This window comes from Pomacea canaliculata, linkage group LG1 (genome assembly GCF_003073045.1).
Source record: "Pomacea canaliculata isolate SZHN2017 linkage group LG1, ASM307304v1, whole genome shotgun sequence".
NCBI lineage: Eukaryota > Metazoa > Mollusca > Gastropoda > Architaenioglossa > Ampullariidae > Pomacea > Pomacea canaliculata.
Window position 1 is genome coordinate 3,611,237 of NC_037590.1, and position 25,250 is coordinate 3,636,486.

The following is a 25,250-nucleotide window of genomic DNA, read 5'->3' on the forward strand; positions in this document are numbered from 1 at the left end:
AAGAGTAGATACAAATAATACAACAAAGCACTTTAATCGGTAAAAATTAAAGCTCTGATAGGTAATCTGAGAAATAAAACTGAACTAAAACAAGACCTCATTAAAAATGCAAGTTAGGTATTTTGACAGAGATGGGAATTGATGCGACTTGCATGCATTGTACAATGCCAAAAATACACACATTGATCCTACATCGTTCCAAGATAATTGGTATTCCCAAACAGAGGGACTTGACTTCCTTCTGTGATCAACAATTAATTAGGAAGCTTCCACCGCATCTGTCCATACCTTGAACATGTCTAGCGGGAGAAATTTTTCTTAAGCCGCGGTAACCAGGCAGTCCCGTAGCCATGATTGTCAAAATGTACTCAGGCACCGAATATCTTTTAGTGGCGCATCGGCGGCAGTGCAAGTCTACTCCAATATCACAGTGAACTAGTCTCAGTCAGCGTGGATGGTGTTGTGTGTTGATTGGCAGAGGTGTGCAGATGTAGTGTGTGTGCTTTTTTGTATGTTGTTTTTTTTTTCCATAATACACAATAAGTTTTTGGAAACAGGGCACGCTTCCCATCCTAATTGCCGTTGGGATTAGAATAAAGTCGGTTGTTATTGTTATTGTGTGATCACATTGCCGTAGCTCCTCGGCTATATTGTTTTACGTTGTCAATTACATGATGGCTGGCCATCCGGCCTGGAATTTGGCGGGCAACTGTTTTATTTTCTTCGCCCATGCACTTTTGCAGTCTTGTCGTGACCACTACAGCCTGGCATTAGTTGGCTGTCGTTTCCTCTAGCCAAATAATGTAAGGTTTGGTTTAATCTGACTCTGTGATGTGTGTGTGCGATGCCATAGACACAGACATCCAAGCGATCTAAATAATAATAGTATCATATCGTCATATGAAATTCTGTCTATGAAGTTGAAGGAATGAGTCAGATTTTGTTTACAGGTAACACAAAACCCTAAACTGGGATGGACGCATGACTTGTGAACTGGAGACAAATAATTGTGGCGGTGGATGCGAGTTAAGGAATACACAGACAGTAACCCAAGAGGTCAGTACTTCTAAATGAAATATCCATTTTAATTCTCATTTCAGGTGGCAGAAATAGGGGGTTCAAGACTTAATCATTTCACCTGGCAGCACAGATAAAGCCGTCTTTCTTTCACTTTCTGTTTTCTTATCAGTACATACTGAATTGGTTATATTAGAAAGTTATCCAATATGAAATGCATTAGAATATTTGAAGAAAATATATGCATCGTTTTTGTCCAAAATTAACACAAATATTTAAATGTCATATCATTCTTGTAAAAATTTCCTTGATTTGGTGATGGCAGGGCGCCCTGGGAGTTACCACAGAAAAAGCCAGACAGTTTCATGGCCTCAAGAAGGCAGGGTAGAATTCTCCAACTATCAGGGTGCCGCTACAGAGGGTCTTAGACCTTGGTGCTGGCGGGGCAGTCAATTGTCTTCTGTCAAACCTGGTGAAAAGGTAAGCAGAACTTCTCAAGTCCCACGTTATGAGGTAGAAAGATGGTATTGATTAAAACTCTGGAAAATTCTTAAAGCCTGGTAAACTTTTATATATATAATATGTTCTGTGTAGATGGTAGTGTAGTGTAAAGACTGAGGTGAGTGCTAGTTTTTCATGTCCGGGTTTAATTTGAGGATTCAAAACTTCTTGGTGTTTTTGTCACCATGACATCTATGGCTACATCTCCATCAAATCTCCATTAGCAGTATAAAATGGAGACTTTGTGCAATAAAATTAAAATCAAACTTGTGCTAAAAAAATGTAAATCCATGAATTTAATATTTTTTTAAATATATAGCTTCATGGCATCTATTCCCAAAATAGAAATGTATTCCCCAACTGTTGCCCTAGTATTATGGCAGAGCTATTTTCATGTTTCATGTTCTCAGTCTAGGCTATCAATTTTGAGAACAATTATCATCATCATACAATTGTAGTGCATCATTTCCTCATTTGAGGACAAGCTTTTAATGCATGTGTGCCATGTGAAGACTAAACCAACCAACAGTCAACTATACAATGAAGGAACAACAAGTGGCAACAATCAAATGGAAACTGTGGCAAAATATAACTCTTTGTGCATTGCATGCCACACCTCTGATTTTGTCATTAATTTTCTCATTGCAGATTGGAATTGTTGGCAGAACAGGGGCTGGGAAGTCTTCCCTCACACCTTGGACTTTCCGCATCATTGAGCCTGCAGGCGAGCATCACTATTGATGGCATCAACATTGCTGACATTGGACTACATAACCTAAGGTCAAAACTGACATCATTCCTCAGGTGAGTCAGTAGATGTTCAGCTTGGTATCCATCTCACCCACTTCTAGCTCATTGACCAGAGAAATTTCATGAACTTACAGCAGTGATTAGTTTTTGTAGGATTCGTGCACACACGTATGATGAGGATAAAACACTCCCTCGTACCCATTTCTTCCACGTGACACTTGATTGTTTGGCTGTAACACCATGTTATTGTCATGAGGAGCAATAATTTGTAATAATAAATGAGGATGTTATACAGCACCTTTCCAACGATTGTGCTCATAGTGCTTTATATAAAAAGACTAAATTCTTTCTTAGAGCTCTCTGACCAAATTTTCGACCAGCAACACATCTCTGATGCTTGATACAAAGGCGATTATTCTGAAAGCGCACGCCCTCAACAACTTGCCAGTTAGACCCAATACCCACAGGTCTCTTGAGTGCTTTTTACTTTCTTCCGTTACGAACATTGTAAATGTAGCTTGTCATCAGGTGTTTTTCCCAACTTTGTTTAAAAATGCCCTAGTGAGGAGCCACTTCTTAAGAAATTCACGCTTGATGTCAATGTGTTGAATCAATTATCGCCCAGTTTCCAACTTGTCTTTTCTCTAAATAATAGAGAAAGTAGTTTTGACACAGAGCCTGCCTACGTACAAGAACGCCAGCTCATCCCCCATGCTCAGTTGTCATATAGACCTCCTCTTACACAGTACTGAAACTACTTTAATTAAAGTGACCAAACGGAACAACAAATGTTATGTGCCCTTCACAGTGGAATCACATCGTTTCTGGATGTGTCTGCTGCAATTTGACACCATCAACTACTCTCTGCTCCTTCTGCTACTACACACCCTCTACGGGAATTTCTGGACCTGCACTAACATGGTTCAACTCATCTCACTGATAAGGATGCAGATGCTTGTTGATGGCAAACATCTCGCCTGCTGCTCCATTTTCTTGGGCTGGCGTCCCTCAAGGCTGTTCAATATTCGGACCCCTAGTTTTCTGTTTACCTTCTGTATATGAAGCCACTTTCATCTTGCAATCCAGCTCTGCACTTTCTCATCAATCATATGCTGATGATATGCAGCTGTACTGCTCCACTCCACCGGCTGAGTTCTCACTCTGCTACCAGTACCACAGAAGCCTTTATTACTGAAGTCAAAGACTGGATGGTGTCAAAACAATGATGATAATGTTCGAGAAGAAGAAATATTCACTTGTTTGTCCACCAAGTCACATCAAGGTGGGCGAAACCAACATCACCTTTGCGTCCTCCATCAGGAATCTGAGATTCATTGTCACTGCAGACATGAATTTTGCTAAACAAATGTCAGCTGTCTGTCAGTCTGTCTGTTATGAACCAGCGCCATCCGTCACATTCTGTCTACATGCCGCCCACCAACATCTTCTCTGTGCGTTGTTTTATCCAGACTTGATTACTACAACTCCTTGCTTTGCTGGCTGCCCTGAATACCTTCTTTACAAACTCCAGAAAGTACAGAACTCTGCTGCATATCTGGTGCTTAGAGCTAGAAAATGGAACCACGGCACCCCTCTCCTTCGTCATCAACAACCATGCACCCACATTCGCATATAACAGACGTGTTCACTTCTACAACATACACTCATACACTTATAGTAGGAGAGGGAGATTTATCTTGATTTTTTTTTTTACACGTTTGAAAGTGAACCATCTATTCAAGAAAAATGGTTTCATAGAAACAAGCAGAGCAAAAAAAAAGTTAGCCTTTTCATCATTTTCTGGTGTACTGTAATACTGTAATATTTTGTAATACTGTACATAATACTGGTTCATTTGTTGCTGATACTTGATCTTTCTGTTATGGTGGGTTTCTTAGAATTCGGATACAGACAGATTAATGTTTGAATGAAATAAGAAACTCATTGTACAAGTTTTAAAGAAATGGCGTTTTCCTTGTGACAGGATCCTGTCTTGTTCTCTGGTTCACTTCGCATGAATCTTGACCCTTTCGGACGGCACTCAGATGAGGAGTTGTGGAGAGCAATGGAGCATGCCCACCTTAAGAACTTTGTGCAGACGCTGACACAGGGGCTTGACTTTGAGTGCACTGAGGGTGGCGAGAACCTGAGGTAAGGAACTCCTTATGAAATAAATATGCAAGTGAGGACTACTTGAAAATATTGTGGGTAAGGACCACCTTGGTGAAAATGTCCCATTTAAGACCAGATTCTGGTGGGAATCAACAAATAGCCATGTTGAAAATATTTTAGTTGAGGACAAGAGGCAATAAGAGTCGTGAGTTAGAGCGATGTCGGTGAAAATCAGAGGTGAAAACCATGTTGATAAATGTAGAGTCTCACGTAAGGACAGTCTTAACGAACGTCCCAGGTAAAGTCAATGTTAGTGAAGATGTAGTGTATATGTAGTGTAGTGTAGATGAGTAAAAGGTCAGGAGAGTGTCACATCATGGAGTATGATAACAGAATCTTGACCGAGTGCGAGGAAGGTGAAAGCTGTGAGGGAGTGTGAGTGATAAGAATCCAAGGGATTCACAAGGTCCTTTCAGAGAATGACAACTTTTATATATCTCTCTGCTTGCAGCGTTGGCCAGCGACAGTTGCTCTGTCTTGCCAGAGCTTTACTTAGGAAGACTAAAATCCTCATCTTGGATGAAGCCACAGCTGCAGTTGACCTGGAAACAGATGACCTCATCCAAGGCACCATCCGTGTTGAATTTGAGGAGTGCACGGTGCTCACCATTGCCCACAGGCTCAACACCATCATGGACTACACCAGGTGAAGTCGCTTTTCTCCGTGTGGTAAATTAGAGAAATTATTTTTATGGAGAAGTCAGGCTTGACTACTGAGTAGACTTATTACCATGTGTACATCCATACTAATCCCAAACCTTTGCAGAAGAAAAAATAAATTTTAAAATGCTGGATATCTTTTCTGCTACTAGTTGTGAGAAAGACTTCTAATGATAAAAATATCTTAGTAGCAAAGGTAGTTATTATTGTATTTTGACAATTGTCATTCTCACACACACGTGTGCATGCATATATGTGTACACATAATTGCATGCGCAGACATTGATTTTGTTTTCACATTCAAACATGCATGCATCTCTCATTTTCCTGTTAAGTTTGACATTTGATATTATCCTGTTTCAGAATAATGGTTTTGGATGCAGGCAAGATTGCAGAATATGATTCACCTCAAACATTGCTGCAGAATCCTGAATCAATTTTCTATGGCATGGCAAAAGATGCTGGTCTTGTTTGATGGAGACAAGTCTGTGTGTGGCCTATGGGTACTGGTGATTGGCCTAGATCACAGGTCAAAGACCATAATTTGTAAGCATTTTACCTGACATGGATAGGTCTGAGGCAGGATACCTTTGTTGTCTTTTGGTCTTTTCGAAAGCTATAATTTAGAAACATTTGAATTGACTGGAACTATTGCTGTGCATACTTTATTTCATATGGTTTAACATGACATTGACAGTGACAGTCCATTTGGAAATGTTTCACATGAATGTTTACATGTTAGCACATTTAATATTTCTTCCATTTTTCACTTTCCAAAAGGAACAGAACTTTATTGATGGTCAAAATATATTTTTAAACTGCTTCATTTTTGACATGTAACTTTGATTTTTTTGTGAAAGGTGTTGACCTAGATATACAGTTCAAATATACCCCTATTTATTATTTTGTTGTGGCCATTTTTGTAAAGACTTGTACGTTGGGAATGAGATTTGAAGCAATCTAAATATCAGGCAGTTTAGTAAATAGGGAAATAAGGAAAACATTCATAATTGTTTAGCCAATTACATGCAGTGAAATTTGACTATTTGAACATTTCAACAATATGTATGTTGTGCATGTGTGTGAATGTCTGTTCCTGAAGAGACTTGCCTGTAGTATGGCTATGGACACCTTTAGAAAGACTTTGCACTTCGACTTTATAAGTGTTGTGAACATAAGCTGCTTCAGTGACTGTCCTATCTTTCTCCCAAACCACTCCTTCCTCAAAAAATTTAGTAGGCAGCAGCATGGAAATTACACATCTTACATAGAAGTTGATAGACTCCATGACCAACCATGATTTGTACCCTTCTTTGTAGAATTTTTGAGGTATCAGAAAACAAAGAATGTCATTGGTTTTTAACTGTGGCATTCAAAGCTAGTCACATTCCTGTGGCAAAGGTATGTAAGATCCTGATCATAGGTAAGCAAATGGTGGGCTTTGATGTTTGCATGACATTTTTAATAAGCTTTTAAATGAGTAATTATATGTCAGTCAAATTTTCTTTTACTAAACTGTGATGGCAATATTTCATGAAAAGCTTTAAATAAATATTTAATATTTTTATGAAAATATATTTTTTTCTTTTTGTAGTAGTATTCTTCAAGAATCTCAGAACATAAAGCATTTACATCATTGGTATTTTGCATTACAGTACACATAAAAACTGCTTGCTTCAAGCATGCTTGTGCTGTGCAGCATCAAGTGAACTTTAATGTTTATTCTAGCCAGTCATTTTTGGCCACAGTTCCCCCTGTTAAAAGGATTCCCTTTTCTGTTTGACCAACTTGTTGTATTTAAATACCCATTACAGAAGGACTGAATCATATATATTACATATATAAGTTCATGCAGGTAAAAGTTTAACACAAACCCATTTGGAGAGCTGTTATACAATTTTTCATTTGAATTTTACTCTGTTATTGATATTGCACAAAATATATTGTGAGAATGGTTCAAAATCTAGTTGTACATGTACAGAATTAATATAATGTGTGATTAATTGTGATGTCTTCCTAAGGCTGTGTCAAACAGGTGGATGTGGTGGCTGATTGGTGAGTTAATGTTTTATGAGCTTACGCCATTACTGTTCAGGTACAGTTATTACAATATGGTAGTGAACCTCAATTCCTGCCTTTTATTAAGCTGTAATGAACGTCTCATTGAATCGGATCATTTTATTAATAAGTATGCAAAAATGGAACAAAAGTGACCTGTTGAGGTTTTGTATTATATGCTTCATTTATGTAGAAAGGAAGCAAGAAAGTGCTTCGCCAACATTGAAGAAAGTATGTACGAGTTGTTTCGGTATGATCTAACTCATCCACCATCTTTACAATGAGAGTTCATCTAATTTGACTGAAGTTAAAACTGGGGAAAGCATGAAGACATATTCTTGATGTTGCTAGAAGTCCAATATTTTTATTACTCCAAGTGAGTAAAGTTATTTTGAACTGTTTATATCATGATGTCATTTGATAAATTTCTTGTATATGAGCATGTGCCTGCATGAGAGCAAGAGAGACTTGCTAACTCATATTATTTTGAAAAGGTTCAAACAGTGAAAGGAGTGTTTATGACCGTTGCAATCATCTCTTTACAACCTAAATTTGTTTTCACTTTTTCTTTCTAAATTTTCTGCATGTGTAGTTAATTCGTATATGAATAAGTAGTTTTTGAACCAGATAATTTGGCTCATTATGTAGTAACTAGTCGAATATAATTTTGCCTTTTTTTTTTTTTTTCCATCTTTTTTATCTCCTCCTATCAGGGTATATCTTGTTTTGATTTTAAAATGTGTGCCTTTGATGTCTGATGTCGTTATTTTGGTGATAATTAGCCTATAATGTTGGTTTGTTTTTGTTTTTGTACAGCCTCATACCATGCTGTATGTATATATATATATTTGAATGCCTTGAGGACATTATTATTACTGTTTTAAACTGACAGTTGAGCTGGATGGTTTTTGTAGGAAGGTAATCATGAATACTTGTGCATCATGCATGTATACAAGTATGTTCTTCAGTATGACTTAGAGAACATCTAGACAGATGTATGCAGATGTGTACTGTTATACCCACACATGGAATGAAAGAGTTTAAAGTGCAGTTATTTATTTCTGTCTTATTGGTATTTAATAGAACTAAATAATGTGTACTTAGATGATGTGTTCTCAGCAAAACTCTGTTTAATGAGTTCAGTAAAATTTTGTCCTTTCTTTTTATTAACATGACGTATGTGCAAAGGAAAGATTTTTTCTAGTGAGAAAGAAGTTTATTAACGATAACCTTTTATTTACAATAATGTGTTGAAATTAAACGTTTATTGATATACAAGTCCACCAGTGCATATGGCTGTTATGCATGATTATTTGGCTACTCTTATAAAAAAAAGCTCGGTGACTTTGTCTGCTTGTACATCCATTCATGTTTTGTCTTAAAGTTTTAGTTCTTGTCATGATTTTGTTATAAAATAGTGTGCTCCCTTGTAAATAATTTAGAAGATTTTAGGTGGAAAAATGTTTGGTTTCGGTTTTTTTCTTGTTTTTTTTTTTTTTTTTTTTTTAGGGTTGAAGGATTAATGAGTCACCAATCAATTTGCTTTTGTTTTATAAAAACATTTGCTGTGTTGAAATTAATAAATCTGATTTAATGATTTAAATAGATACTGTTATCTGTATTGAATAAAATGGAACGAAACATTCTGCAGGAGTTTTTCCGCCCAAAAGAAGCTTGCATTAAACATAAACAAGGACATTGGAATTATATTGGGGTCCTGGCCACACTGGTATCTCAGGCAATGTTCGAGCAGACCAGGCTTGTAAGTCTGCATGTCAGTCCCCTGGCAAATTACAGTCACTTCCCCTGGCAAATTACAGTCACTTGTATCATCAGACTAAACCTTTCTTCTCGGCCTACGTTCAGTCCTTATGGCAATGCCACTCTGGGTCCAAATAAATTTTATGCCACTCTTCCCTGTCTTTCCAATCATCTACCTTCGTGCCATCCTGTGAGGCGGGAGGAGGTGGTCCTGGCTAGATTAAAGTTAGGACACACCAATGCCACGTAGGGACCACCACCACCCGTTTGTCCATGGTGTAGGGAAAATTTTAATGTGTTACATATTTTGATTGTCCTAAGCTCCAGACTATCTGTCGATAATTTTTTGCAGAGAATTCTTTGTTTTCTTTGTTCCGGTCCGTCCCATCGCAGCAGAATTTACATTTTTAAGGATAGGACTTCACTATCAAATTTAATAAACTTTATGTCCTGGTAATTGTTTTCTCTTGATTTTTAGTTTTTTGGTGGCCTTTTGGGGCTTCACCACTCCTTTTTACACTTGAACTACTCTTTTACATATTATTTCTTGCTTTAACTTTTTAAAGAATGTTATGATTATATCATTTGGGAGGTTTTTCCCTAAACGTGTATAGTTAAGATTACCTTTTGTTATCAAATCAAATCAAATCAAAACAGACTTTATTGTCTGCCCAGGAGGACAGAAATTTGTCTTTGCTCACATACCCATACAGACATTTAACACACAGTTAGGAGTAAAAGTGAGGAGTAAAATAGTGTTGATTGCACCAGTCCATCAAGGCAGTGTATGTTTATCCTAACAACAAACCTTGGGTGACCAAGGGCCTAAAAGCACTGCTTAACAAAAAGAAACATTTGTTCATCACGGGCAGAAGCCCACGACAGAAGATTAGTACATAGAGAGGACCATGATGCTATCCGTTGGTGGGCAGAGGCTCTACGAGCATACTAGTTAGTCCGCTTTCAGTAGTTTGCCGGTGGACAACGAGTGTCGACGAGATTGAAACAGAGGTCGAGTTAGCTCTCGCCATAAACCCGATGTGTCAGAATGCGGCTCGTGGTTACATCTTGAGCTCGCTGGAGGGACCTGCCAGACGTCGAGTGTTGATGCTTCCGCATGACGCAAGAGATACGCCGAGAAAGATCTTGGGTGTCCTAGTGGAGGCGTACGGCGAACGGAAAGAATCAGTGCCACAGCAACGTGATGAGGTGGTCGACGAATAAGCCGCGAAGCTCCAGAATTTAAGCAGGCGAGGTAGAAGGCGGCGCAGAGCATCGAAGTGGCGGCGATTGACACCATCACGGAGGACTGCAGCCCGACCGGTCAGGGAAAGTGACTGCCCCCGTTTTCCGTAACAGGATGACAGGGAAATAAAGTGTAGCTGGCCTGACTGGAAAGTGTCCGACGGCGGAGGTTGTCATTTATGGCAGTTGAGTGATGGCGTTGCTCGACACCGGCAGTGAGGTAACGACGGTCACTGACGAGTGGGCACGAGGGCACATACAGGACTTACAGCTAAAACAAACTCAGGAGTGGCGGTGGTGGACATGTTTACGGCCAGCGTCTGAGGACGTTCCTATCCTGGTGGTCAAGGACCTGGTCGATGTGGTCACAAGTGAGCGCAGGAGGCGCGTGTCGCTGCTACTAGGGAAGAACGTCCTTGATCGGATAATGGACTCTACCGAAGATGTGGCGCAGGCAGTACAGGCAGCCGTGCATGAAGCTCATCTTGAGAAGACATTGTCAACAAAAGGACTGGCTAGGGCCGCTGGCAACACGCCCGTTCCAGGATGCCAATGGGTCTGACGTCCACACCAGCCACTTTCCAGAGGTTAATGCAGATCACCATGCCGAACTTTTTAATTTCAGTCCTTCTTGTGTACCTAGACGATCATTTGGTATACTCCAAGATAAAGGACATTCAATTGCGGGAGGCGCCATACCTTCAGGATGACGACAGTGAAGAGGAAACGCCAGGGTGGTATGCTACTCTTCCAAACCATCACCACAGAACTCTTGTGACAATGCCTGTGGTGCCAGAAGTAACAGTGTCTGTGGTGTCAGATGACAGTACCAGAAATGACAGTCCCTATCGTGTCCGAACCGCGCAGATCGCAGCGACTTACCGCGAGACAGGCAACAAACTCGCACAAAGTGTAGGATGAAACAGTTCGTGCGACGCTATGCCATGGCAATATGAATACCATGGATATATTTTTTTAGTTGCGGTGATCGGTGACACCGTAGATGACACGTACGCATTGATCAGTTGTTTATTTTGCTAATCGTTCATTTTTCTTCAACTTTACCGCGGCTGCGTCCAGAAAATGTCATTGACAAGAATGACACACGAGGTGATGGCTGACAATAGATGTCAGCACTCACTCTTCTTCAGTCTCTGTTTGATTCCTCCTGAGTCCTTGTGCCTTTATTTAGGATGGTGATGGCTGCTGGCACGAAGGACCTCTGGTAGGCAGCTTTCCTTATGCGTGGTACCTTATAGCGCCTGCCTGAGGGCAACAGCTGGAAGCTGGTGTGGAGAGGGTGTTTCAGGTCCGAAATGATGTTATGTGCCATCCTTCTGACTGCATGAAGGTACAAGTCAGAAAGTGGCAGCTGTGCTTGACCAATAATTTTATTTGCCTGGTGGATGATTCTGGCCAGCCTTGCCTTGTCTTTGACTAGTAGGTGACCATACCAGGCAGCGATGTTGAATGAGAGGATGCTCTCAACAAGAGACCTGTACACAGTCTCCAGCACCCCAGAGCTGACGTCGAAGCTGCGAAGTCTCCTCAGAAGGTACAGCCTCTGCTGGGCCTTTTTGTACACTTGGTTCACGTGATCACTAAATGAGAGCCTCCCGTCGATCACTGTACCAAGGTACCTAAACACAGCAGCCCTCTGCACCTGCTGTCCCTTGATTTGGAGTGGTGGGGAGAGAGGGGTTGTGCCATCTCTTCCTTCGTAGGCTCTTCCAAAGGCCATCTCCTCCGTTTTGTCAACGTTCAGATCCAGAAAGCTGCGGTCAAATCAACGTTCAGATCCAGAAAGCTGCGGTCAAATGAAAGCTGCGGTTATGCTAAGATTACCTTTTGTTGCCGTGATATAGCCCTAGTTGTTGGCGTGGCGTTAAACACAAGTTTTAAATTTCTCAAAAATGTCTTTAATGTGACCATCAAAACTAGCAACATGTCCAATCACCATTCTCTACTAACAGCTTAGCAAGAGTTACTAAGTAGCATTAGGATAAACTCTCCACCTGAGTTACTTTTCCCCAGCTTTGTCGTCAACATGCAGAGTGGTAACTGTTTTATCTTCTGGTGGCTCCAGCTTGGGTAATGGAGTTGTAGCAACCAAGAAGCTTCTCTGCTACTGGATCGTTGATGCCATAGAATCTGTCTTTAATGTTCTGATCGGCCAATGGATCATCAGGATCAGTTGGTTTTTCGTGTCTGAACCAAGACAGGTCACAAATATGAATTGTCGAAATATGCCAATAAAGCAAATCACAGGACTAGTGTGATAAGACCAATAGAAGAAGAGGAGAAAAGCCTTTAAAAAATATACGGAGTGGAAAATGTTTCTGAGCATTTAACTGACATGATTAAGAAAACAGTTATGATGGATATTCTGATTCTTTTAAAAGTTATAAAATAATAATTAAAAAACTAAAATGTTCATCTACCAAAAGAGTATACATGAAATGCTTGACAAAGATAAATTTACCTATAAGGACACTCCTTGCCTCTTTTACATTCACCTTATACCAAAAAGAATAAACGTGAGGCCGATTCCTTTTGTAATAAGGAGTTTTTCTTCCCAGCTTCAGCAGCATGTCTGTAGGTGTTTGTGCTTTGCCTGTCAGAGCTCTTACAGGCAAAATTCCATCAGTATTAGCAATCTGCATCAGAACATGCCACAGGCTTTAACTGAGCACTCATTTTAATCTAAGAAGTATGACAAAAGTAATTTTAAAAAATTGGCATGCAAAAATCATAAAAGGAAAACGCCAATAAACTTCACACAATATCTTTATATTTTCATTCAAGAATAAAATTTGTTGCAATATAAGTAGGAACATTTACTATACCTCTTTCTCCATGTTTTGAGTGTAGTATTCTTTATTAACATCAGACTTCGGCATGCTATCTTGTAGCTTCAAGGCTGAGTCACGCACCTGGACAGGTAAGCCTGTGCAAAAATAGGATTAAAAGTCAATGTACAATATATGTACATTACAGGTGACGGGCTTCAGCCAAAGCAATATTTTAAAGCTCCTACATCAACATAAAAAAAACTCTGCTTTATTTGTCCCTTAAAATTTTTGTTCCTTTATCCCTTAATAGCTTTAAATAAGTTTACAGAATGTCCTCAGATTTATTGATTATTCTAAGATTTTTTTTTTAATATGTATGTCTGAGAGAGAGAGAGCGATTTGCATTTGTCTAGAACAGGGGTGCCCAACCTATGGCCCGCAGGCCACATCTGGCCCATGAATTTTAACCAAACACAACAATGTCATATTTAACGTTGTGATTTTGGCAAAACCACTGTGTTTGCCCTGCGACATTTTAAATCATGTCCTATACAGCCCTCAGGCACGAAAACGTTGGGCTACACTGGTCTAGAAAAAGGCAGTCATCATTAAGACATGAACCCACTCAGTTAACCTGCCGGTCCCAAGCCTGGATGAAGGAGGAGGGTTGGGCGTAGCAACCCCACCCAGTAAAAAAAAAATAAAATCCTACCGAAACCGCAAACACATTAACTGCATCATTAAGACATGGTCCTTATGCAATGTTACCTGCCAAATAAATGAATTCTTCTTCCATTTCTTCAAAAGTAGTAGTTCTCATAATTATTATTTAAAATATTTAATATTTGCTATGTCTAGAATAAAATGGAAATTTTTCACAGGCTCATAGAGATATTTGAATGATCATGACCACAAACACCTAGCCTATGATTAAGTGCGGCCTATGCTTCGCTGCGGGCAATTAGGAACAAGAAGGTGATTAAGTGCTAGGATAGAGTAGCAATTTTCTGAGAATCAGTTCCAAACTTACCATATTCTACATCTAAAAGGCAGGTCTGGCAAACGTTTTTTAGTTTGCTGCAAGTCTGACACACCTCAGTTTTCTTGAATCGCATTTGGGTCCCAGGACACCAACGGAACACTGTGAAGGGTTGACCACAGGTCTTGCACTCCTTGCTATATTTTTCCTTTGTCTGTTAACAACATTAGAGAATCAGCAAGCCTACCAGAATCCAAAATTAGATTTGCCTACATCATGTTTTAGGGCCAAGCACATAAATTTACAAGTAACCTAGAAACATTTCAGAAGACAATACGAACACTGTAGTATTCAAATATTTTAAGATATTAAGATATTAAAGATATTAAACACTGCTAAGGATAACTACTTTATTTTCTTTTCAATTGTAGTACAATTTCCACCATTCATATTGTTCATGTACTAATACTCAAAACACTAATGTTGTGGTGAAGCATTTATTATTACTAATAAAGTGAAATGCCACTTTGAAATGCCAAATCTATAACACTAGCTGCAATAATGTTGCACTTACCATTCGAATGTAAGGGTTGTCCCCAAGGCATGTTTGGCACAAAATGGGAAACTCCTTCAAAAATAGATATTGCATAAATGTTACATTTTGCCTTGATTTAGTATCTATCTTAGAGACCAACCTGAATGGTTTGCATTTCTTGTAGATATCGCTTTATATCGTGATATAAACCAAACCTGTAAATTTCAGCCTCCAAAATCTACCGGTGATCAATGAGAGCTGGTAACACTGTGCTACGTCATGCTGGTGCACCATTCACAAGGTTGCCAGCAATCAACACCAAACAGTGAGAGAATGAGCGACAGTTTAAATTATTTGGACGTTGAAAGTCTGCATTTCTCGTGGTAAAGTAGCAGTATTTCAGAACCACAAGAAATGCACACTTTAAATATCCAAATAATCTGAATTGTCTCTCATTCTAGTATAATGTAGTACACTGTTACTCGTGCTCACAGATCACAGGTGCTCATCATAGTAGATAGTTAACAAATAGGTTTAGGAGGCTGAAATTTACAGCTCAGTTTTATATCACCTATATCTACCGATATCTGAAAAAAATTACAAATCATTCAGGCTGGTCTTTAAATCCACCATAGAAACAAAACTCCTTAGTTTACAAAACTTCAAAAATCCTATTGTCCAAATCATAGTGCAAAATACACTTAGTGTACCTGAAAGTATCAAAGAATCAGTTCAAATACACTTAGTACAGTAATCCCTCATTTATCAGGGGAGATGTGTTATAGAACCACCCGCGATAACCTAAAATTCGCGAAATAGAACAGTGTATTTATTTATACACTACATTCAGGCTTCATAAACACTCCCTCATACTTTCACACTACATGAACCTTTTCCTTAATAACAATTCCCACAATGTTGTTTAAAATTGTGACTAGGCATGTAGCATCTCAGGCAAGCGATGCTGGTTCTCGTTTCAGAGTATATACATATATTACTTACTGTAATTCATATTAATTATATTTCTTCATTGTTAGCATTAATATTAGAAATATATTTTTATACACCTTGGGCTTTTTTCATCTAAAAATTCATTTATATATTTTCCACTGATCGACTTTTGCAGAAAATCTCCGAGGAAGTGTAGATCTGCGAATCATTTTTCCCATTTATTTCTTATAAAAACAAAATAGTGAAGCCATGAAAGTTGAGGCACAAAGTGGCGAGGGATTACTGTATGCCTGAAATTGTCAAAGAATCAATTCAAATTTGATAAAGGGAAACCAAAAAGAAGGTTCATTCAGCCTACACTGCAGCAGTAATGCTGGGTATGGCTATCAAAAGGACTGTAATGACTTTTCAAATCTGTATTGTGGAAGCCATAAGATCTTTCCTATCCTGTCGAAAGGTACGTTTTACCAGCTTGGTTATAAAAAAAAAAAATCGATGGAAAATACAAAGCTCTTATTGAAAATGAAGAGCCCACATGTTGTAGTACGAGGAGAAAGTGAGTTTGTTCTTTGCCACCACGAACTTACATCCCCACGTTCATGGTGCCACGATGCCATTTATCTTATGGAGCATTCTAAGGTATTTTTCTAGCTCCCTTTCTGATACTGTTAGACGTTACTGAAAATTGAGCAAAATGACAAAATCTACCTAACTTTCAATCAAACTTGTTAGTTATAGTGACAGTTTTTCTAAATTTGTTGTACCAATATTGTCATTTTCATCATTGTTTGTATTTTATAGCGGTAGTAGTGTAGAATGTTTCTAGAACTTATAGAGTACATCCGGAATTATTTCAATACAGATGTAGTGCATGTACAACTGTAGAAATAACTTATTTTTCAAATAGTTTAACATACAGATATCTTTCATAATAAATGCTAGCAAATGTACACTTACAGAGTCTTCCCAGTTTTGTCTGTTATAAGTATTTGCACTTTTGGACATCGCCATCTTCGTGTATCCACGGGCGTGTGTAGGTGATTGCTGCCTGTCCGCCAAGACCAACGCTCAGCCTCTCGTGAAGTGATCTGCTGTTAGTCTCGGCGAGCCGTAACAAAGATTGTGACTACACCGGATATTAGTTCGTTTCGGAAGTGCAAGACGACCAATCAGACAGCTGATTGGAGATAGAAAAGGTTCATTTATTTGCAATTAAAAGGTTTATGTGCGTAGACATTGAAACTCCAAACAATATGGTATATAGCGAGAGCGGGATATACCCTCTATATATCAATAGCACAATTCGAGCTGTTAAATACAGGTTAAAATTAAACACCATGGACAGGCCAAGATTCCCGAACCATGAATTGTAACATGCAGCTAAACTTAGGACTACCGTGGGCAAAGACAATGGAAGATACCCTGCACGACTACGGATTTAGACACGTGTGGGAACAAGGTGGGGTAGGAGATGCCATGGAGCTTTCATCTTACTACTCAAACAAAGACTGAAAGACAACTTTGTACAAAAATGGTCAGACAAAATCCAGACGAGGGATAGGTACTCAACCTACAGTTTAAAAAGGAATTTGAACCAGAAAGATATCTTTCAGTATTAACCATTAAAAAAAGAGTAAAAGAATAGTGATACTCCATACGAACACGCCCCCGTGGGCCCGGCTGCTGATTAATTTATTTACTTTTTTTTTGTTTTTGTTTTTTTTTTTTTTTGTTTTGTAAACTTCTCAGTGAAGGGAAAAACTTCAGAAGCGTGACGTCAGTGAACTTGACAGTCCGCGCTAAGAGACATCCTCCGCTTCAAACTTTGGAAGCTATGAAACTTGTTCTGGCCCTAATTCAACAACTTTTAAACAATATGAAGGGCTGCATAAAGTTAATTGCGACAGGCAAAATAACTCAAGGCCTAAAACTGCTGACAGGTAAAGGTAAAATAAACGAGGGCCAAAAGTCTACTAACTTTTAAACAACATAGCATGGACAAATGACATTTATTTATATATATATATATCACGATATAAATACACTACTTCATTCATCTTTTCTGCTATTTTGATTAGTCCAAGCAAGGCTGGTGTCAAAAGGAACCACCAGCATATCCAGAATACTTTGTACCAGAGTAACATCAATTACCACAATGCATGGAATCAAAGATTTTAATCTGGGTATAAATTAAGTTTACTACAATGTACCGCAGGCGTTTTGTCTCCTTTAGGGGGGATTCTACATACAAATACATAACATTTGTTAATAAAGCGATGTGTATGAAAGGATTGCTGTATCGTTGTTGCTGTATCCAAACTACTTGTATCTTTACTCCTAACTGTGTGTTAAATGTCTGTATGAGCATGTATGCCCGGCCTTGTGAGCGAAGAAAAATTTCTGTCCTGGGTCTCCTCGACCGACAATAAATTCTGATTTGATTTGATCTTTTGATAGCAGGCCGTTGGTGACTTCCTAGTTGATGTCCTGTTTGTGGGAAGGTAAAGGACATGCAATATCTTTAAAGGTTGTACAGGTACTGGCGTGCTTAGAGACAGTCTAAAGGCTGTGATCACTTCTTGGAGTAAGTCAGGCTTTATACTTAAGACATTTTACACAGAGTTGTCAAAATTAATAAAAGTAGTGGTTTTGTAAGAACGTAAGAACAGATACCTGGAATAAAAGGTAATTAATTACTTTGACTAGTTTCTTAAAAACACTTTATACTCATGTGATTCGAGCATGGATTTAGAAGTGGTGTAGTAACCGAAGGAATAGAAGAAGCAATTTCCTCACGTGGCTCCTCTGTCATAAGGTATAAAAATAAATTGTTTGCGATATATACATACAAAGAAATTAAAAAAACTGTTTTTATCGTTCTTATGAAAATTAGTTTGTGTAAATATAAGACCGATAGTGTCAACAATGTAAAGTTACATGTGCGCAGTAAAAGTTAAAATTTTCCTAAGTATTGTTTTCTTACTTTGACAGAAATTGAAGCCCAGGATTCACGATGGCTCTAAGTGCATTTCCAAGGTTTCCTCGCGGCAAACTCTCTCAGAGACTGCTCGACTGCCTTGAGCAGAATTCAGTATATTGCTTACTAGGAACATTTCAATCCTTTGTGTATCAACCCTTTCCCCTCCCTTTCTCGCTAGCTCAGTTTCTTTTTAATTTCGTCCTCCTGTTTTATAGATATTTTTAGCCCAGCTGGCAATTTCTTTATCAAGGAAAGATTTTAATAAACATTTTGACTGGCAATATCTCTTCGGTCTGTATTGGTATGTTCTCTCAATTCCCGGGAACGAAAAAAAAAGCATTTGACCTCGAGCTCTCTCACAGCGCTAATTTTGAAAAGGGCAAGATAGTTTTTCAAACTCAGTTTCTTTTAAACAGGGTCAATTGATAATCAGTATCCACACCATGTGTTTTGACTTGTCTTCCTCTTTAATACAGATAGCTCCCCGCTGGAGCCTAACTACATCCCTGAACCAAAATACTTCCTGAAACATGGAGGATAACTACTGTTACAACTAGTCTTTGTGCCAACCTGCCAACCAGGACAGACAATTTATTTCCTTCAAACCCACTGATTTCCCCGTAACACTGATCTGCTTTTGCTTGTTGAATAAATTAATGTCGCTATAATGAGAGAAAGTGTGTGTGTGGAAAAAAGGGTCGTATAACAGAGAGGGTACAAAAAGAAAAGAAGAGGATACCAAAAAAGTGTACTACACAATCCACGATAATAAAACAGCAATCTCAGAAGACACCGCATACACATTTACCATGAAAACAAAACTTGATTGAAGACTGTCGGTATATAATAATGTTTTTAATATGCTAATAATGGACGGTCTCTAAGTAAATTCTCGTAGTATCGATAACCTACACAATAATTAAAGAACGTTAGTTCCATCCTCTAGAAAAAAACAAAACCAAACACAGTCATTATACTCAAGAAAATTTGGCTCGGCGCTCACAACTTTCGACATATCTTCTACCTAATGTCTTTCTGAACTAAAACGAGCATTTCTTTTTTTAACTCAACGTACGGCACATATATTAAAACAGACAATTTCATTCTCGACAAAATTATGCAAAATGACAGATCAGGAAGACATCCAGCATTTAGCCCCAGTAAGCTATGTACCTCTGTCAGTAAGCTATGTACCTCTGTCAGTAAGCTATGTACCTCTGTCAGTAAGCTATGTACCTCTGTCAGTAAGCTATGTACCTCTGTCAGTAAGCTATGTACCTCTGTCAGTAAGCTATGTACCTCTGTCAGTAAGCTATGTACCTCTGTCAGTAAGCTACGTACCTCTGTCAAACAGAAACACCTTCCTGGTAACAAGCTATGTGATGTATGTGCGGCAACGCTTTTTTTAAATTGAATTATTGCCTCCACCAGTTCACACTGCTTAGCACTGGTCGGTTTTATATTCTGCTAAAGGGATTTGTCAACTCTGAAATGTTTCCCAAGAGAAATCATGTAATCTAGCTGTGTAGTCTTATCAATAGACATTTAATCTTTACTGAAATACTAAAACATGACACCGAGGACAGGTTTGACATCCCTACCACAAAAAAAAACAACAGAATGATGATGTAATATAACAAATTAAAAACAGCACGTTTCTGTGCGCGCCATTCTCTCAGCGTTGGTTTTTTTTTTTTTTTTTTTTTGGCCGTTACGAAATTTATCAGGATCACAGATAGTGGAGGAATGGGTCAGCGTGGAAGACTAGCTTCACCACTGGCTGCAAGGCGGGATGGGGAGTCGGACTAGCTTTACCACTGGGCAAGAGCACCACCCCTGGCTGGAGCTGCCGAGCTTTCTAGTGCCACCTCTCCATCTCCCCCAACTCAGGGAGTTCTACCTGACAGGTGGGCGAGTCTGTACGACGAATATTCTTCTTCGTGACGATAACAATACACACAGGAGTTGTACAGGTGTAAATCACTGTAGTCCAGGTGCTGCGGGCAGCACGAGATAGTGTGATAAAAACTATTAAACTGTGCAATACATTGTAGTTTCATTATAGAATACTTGATAGTATCCCAGCAAGATAAAAAGCGTTTAAAGTATGTTTAAAGTATATTTAAAATAAAGGCTGTCTTTGGATTATGGTCTTCACGGTTCTAGGCTGGAAGGCGGGGTGGGGAGTCGGCCTAGCTTCCCCACTGGGCACTGTTTATAGACGGTGGAGAGAGGGCCTACAGGTGAAGTCAGGAGGAAAAGCTCGCTGGGTTGACAGGATCTTTCTCATGCTCCGGATGTAATGGTCATCTGTGGTATCCATATTGATGACAGTTGAAAACGCTACAAAACGCCAGCCACCAGTCTTCATGTCAGTGGCAGATGGTGCTCCCGGGGTCTGATATTTTTCTGTAAAGGTCTCAGTGAAGGGAAAAACTTCGGGAGCCGTCGGAAGCGTGACGTCAGTGATCTCGACAGTCCGCTAAGAGAAACCCTCCGCTGCAAACTTTGTAAGCTATGAAACTTGTTCTTATTGATTGCCAAGAGAAATCATGTAATAAAGCTGTGTACTCTTATCGACAGACATCTAACGTTTACTGAAATACTGAAAAATGACTCGGAGGACAAGTTTGACATACCTACCACTGACAGACAGAATGAAGATGTAATACAACAATTTAAAAACAACATAGACACACTTTTCCAAGAAATTGAAAATAATAAGAACGAACTTTTGAATGCTGTTGACAGTTTTAATACACAATAAGAAAAACGAAGAACCACAAGTGCACTGTCAATAGCACTTTTTAATTTTGGGAAAAAACGGTATAGTCTTTAAAGTTGTTAAAGGAAGTATTATTCCTGTTCAGCCATCGTGCAGGGGCTGAAGGCAGGGAGGGCCGAGCACCAATGGCCCAGCCCTGTCCACGCGGCAAGCCTAAGAGTCAAATCTATTAAGGTAATCAGCTTAAAGAAACACAGTGTACAACACAATGTTAGAACTGTGTCAACTAAATTTGTTTGAAATAAGACAAAGTTCGGAGAGCGTAAGTACGTCTTCCGTACACATTGGTGCATCTTAATGGCTATTGAAATATTAAAAAAATTTAAGAAACATGTTGTGCACCCAGCCCGACTCGCTTATATACATGGTCCGTTAGTGCTTACAAGAAGCTCCAGGGCGATTAAAGTGTGTATGTAGAAAGACCATCGTTTTCTCTTTTGGCCTCTTATTAATCTCTATTTCTCTCTACGATATGAACAGAATGTGCAATCAAATGGACTAAGCCCCCTCCCTCCAATGCTTGCACCCAGTGGCAGGCTGGGGGATTCGGCATGGGGCGGGCAGGACCCCTTGACTGGCACCCAGTGGCAGGCTGGGGGAGGACCCCTTCGGCACCCAGTGGCAGGCTGGGGCGGCAGGGCGGCAACCCTTGACTGGCACCCAGTGGCAAGGCTGGGGTTGACTGGCACCAGTGGGCTGGGGCAGGCGGGCACCCCTTGAGGCAGGCTGGGGGATTCGGCATGGGGCGGGCAGGACCCCTTGACTGGCACCAGTGCAGTGGGCAGGGCTGGGCGGATCGGCATGGGGCGGGCAGGACCCCTTTGACTGGCACCCAGTGGCATGGGCTGGGGATTCGGCATGGGCGGGCAGGACCCCTTGACTGGCACCCAGTGGCAGGCTGGGGGATTCGGCATGGGCGGGCAGGACCCCTTGACTGGCACCCAGTGGCAGGCTGGGGATTCGGCATGGGCGGGCAGGACCCTTGACTGGCACCCAGTGGCAGGCTGGGATTCGGCATGGGCGGGCAGGACCCCTTGACTGGCACCCAGTGGCAGGCTGGGGGATTCGCATGGGGCGGGCAGGACCCCTTGACTGGCACCCAGTGGCAGGCTGGGGGATTCGGCATGGGGCGGGCAGGACCCCTTGACTGGCACCAGTGGCAGGCTGGGGGATTCGGCATGGGGCGGGCAGGACCCTTGACTGGCACCCAGTGGCAGGCTGGGGGATTCGGCATGGGCGGGCAGGACCCCTTGACTGGCACCCAGTGGCAGGCTGGGGATTCGGCATGGGGCGGGCAGGACCCCTTGACTGGCACCCAGTGGCAGGCTGGGGGATTCGGCATGGGGCGGGCAGGACCCCTTGACTGGCACCCAGTGCAGGCTGGGGATTCGGCATGGGGCGGGCAGGACCCTTGACTGGCACCCAGTGGCAGGCTGGGGGATTCGGCATGGGGCGGGCAGGACCCCTTGACTGGCACCCAGTGGCAGGCTGGGGGATTCGGCATGGGGCGGGCAGGACCCCTTGACTGGCACCCAGTGGCAGGCTGGGGGATTCGGCATGGGGCGGGCAGACCCCTTGACTGGCACCAGTGGCAGCTGGGATTCGGCATGGGGCGGGCAGGACCCCTTGACTGGCACCCAGTGGCAGGCTGGGGATTCGGCATGGGCGGGCAGGACCCCTTGACTGGCACCCAGTGGCAGGCTGGGGGATTCGGCATGGGGCGGGCAGGACCCCTTGACTGGCACCCAGTGGCAGGCTGGGGGATTCGGCATGGGCGGGCAGGACCCCTTGACTGGCACCCAGTGGCAGGCTGGGGATTCGGCATGGGGCGGGCAGGACCCCTTGACTGGCACCCAGTGCAGGCTGGGGGATTCGGCATGGGGCGGGCAGGACCCCTTGACTGGCACCCAGTGGCAGGCTGGGGGATTCGGCATGGGGCGGGCAGGACCCCTTGACTGGCACCCAGTGGCAGGCTGGGGATTCGGCATGGGGCGGGCAGGACCCCTTGACTGGCACCCAGTGGCAGGCTGGGGATTCGGCATGGGGCGGGCAGGACCCCTTGACTGCACCCAGTGGCAGGCTGGGGGATTCGGCATGGGGCGGGCAGGACCCTTGACTGGCACCCAGTGGCAGGCTGGGGGATTCGGCATGGGCGGGCAGGACCCCTTGACTGGCACCCAGTGGCAGGCTGGGGGATTCGGCATGGGGCGGGCAGGACCCTTGACTGGCACCCAGTGGCAGGCTGGGATTCGGCATGGGGCGGGCAGGACCCCTTGACTGGCACCCAGTGGCAGGCTGGGGATTCGCATGGGCGGGCAGACCCCTTGACTGGCACCCAGTGGCAGGCTGGGGGATTCGCATGGGGCGGGCAGGACCCCTTGACTGGCACCCAGTGGCAGCTGGGGATTCGGCATGGGCGGGCAGACCCCTTGACTGCACCCAGTGGCAGGCTGGGGATTCGGCATGGGGCGGGCAGGACCCCTTGACTGGCACCCAGTGGCAGGCTGGGATTCGGCATGGGCGGCAGGACCCCTTGACTGGCACCCAGTGGCAGGCTGGGGATTCGCATGGGCGGGCAGGACCCCTTGACTGGCACCCAGTGGCAGGCTGGGGGATTCGGCATGGGGCGGGCAGGACCCCTTGACTGGCACCCATGGCTGGGGATTCGGCATGGGGCGGCAGGACCCCTTGACTGCACCCATGCTGGGGGGATTCGGCATGGGGCGGGCAGGACCCCTTGACTGGCACCCATCTGGGGATCGGCATGGGGCGCAGGACCCCTTGACTGGCACCCATGGGGGATTCGGCATGGGCGGCAGGACCCCTGACTGGCACCCATCTGGGATTCGGCATGGGCGGGCAGGACCCCTTGACTGCACCATCTGGGGATTCGGCATGGGGCGGGCAGGACCCCTTGACTGGCACCCATCTGGGGATTCGGCATGGCGGGCAGACCCCTTGACTGGCACCCATCTGGGGATTCGCATGGCGGCAGACCCCTTGACTGGCACCCATCTGGGGGATTCGCATGGGGCGGCAGGACCCCTTGACTGCACCCATGGCTGGGGATTCGGCATGGGGCGGGCAGGACCCCTTGACTGGCACCCATCTGGGGGATTCGCATGGGCGGGCAGGACCCCTTGACTGGCACCCATCTGGGATTCGGCATGGGGCGCAGACCCTGACTGCACCCATCTGGGGGATTCGCATGGGGCGGGCAGACCCCTTGACTGCACCCATCTGGGGATTCGGCATGGGGGCAGGACCCCTTGACTGGCACCCATCTGGGGGATTCGGCATGGCGGCAGGACCCTTGACTGGCACCCATCTGGGGATTCGGCATGGGGCGGGCAGGACCCCTTGACTGGCACCCATCTGGGGGATTCGGCATGGGGCGGCAGGACCCCTTGACTGCACCCATGGCTGGGGATTCGGCATGGCGGGCAGGACCCCTTGACTGGCACCCATCTGGGGATTCGGCATGGGCGGGCAGGACCCCTTGACTGCACCCATCTGGGGGATTCGGCATGGCGGGCAGGACCCCACTTGACTGCACCCATCTGGGATTCGGCATTGGGGCGGGGATTCAGGACCCCTACTGCACCAGATTCGGCATGGCGCAGGACCCCTTGACTGACCCATCTGGGGATTCGGCATGGGGCGGCAGGACCCCTTGACTGGCACCCATCTGGGGGATTCGGCATGGGCGGCAGGACCCCTTGACTGGCACCCATCTGGGGATTCGCATGCAGGGGCGGGCAGGACCCCTTGACTGGCACCCATCTGGGGATTCGGCATGGGGCGGGCAGGACCCTTGACTGCACCCATCTGGGGATTCGGCATGGGCGGCAGGACCCCTTGACTGCACCCATCTGGGGGATTCGCATGGCGGCAGCACCCGACTGGCACCCATCGGGGGATTCGGCACCCCTTGACTGCATGGGGCAGACCCTTGACTGCACCCATCTGGGGATTCGGCATGGGCGGCAGGACCCCTTGACTGGCACCCATCTGGGATTCGGCATGGGCGGGCAGGACCCCTTGACTGCACCCATCTGGGGATT

The 25,250-nt window shown here is 43.2% G+C and overlaps 2 protein-coding genes across 8 annotated transcripts in view; one reads left to right on the top strand and one right to left on the bottom strand.

Annotated features, from left to right (window-relative positions):
- The window catches only part of LOC112559222 (multidrug resistance-associated protein 1-like), a 52,699-nt gene extending 43,896 nt beyond the window's left edge, over nt 1–8,803 (top strand). For all 7 annotated transcript variants that reach the window (XM_025230285.1, XM_025230330.1, XM_025230319.1 and 4 more), the window contains 3 exons: nt 4,253–4,419; nt 4,892–5,086; nt 5,464–8,803. In XM_025230285.1, coding sequence (XP_025086070.1) covers nt 4,253–4,419; nt 4,892–5,086; nt 5,464–5,575 — 474 coding nt within the window. In that variant the 3' untranslated portion in view covers nt 5,576–8,803. The remainder of the gene's footprint in view (nt 1–4,252; nt 4,420–4,891; nt 5,087–5,463) is intronic.
- Nucleotides 8,804–12,060: 3,257 nt separating this feature from the next.
- LOC112575925 (pre-mRNA-splicing factor RBM22-like) lies at nt 12,061–16,554 on the bottom strand. The gene is given in 8 exon segments (XM_025258070.1): nt 12,061–12,277; nt 12,279–12,372; nt 12,647–12,683; nt 12,686–12,821; nt 13,011–13,111; nt 13,987–14,149; nt 14,510–14,563; nt 16,379–16,554. Coding segments are annotated over 8 exon segments (732 nt in total). The 5' UTR covers nt 16,433–16,554; the 3' UTR covers nt 12,061–12,184.
- Between the last annotated feature and the right edge of the window lie 8,696 nt (nt 16,555–25,250).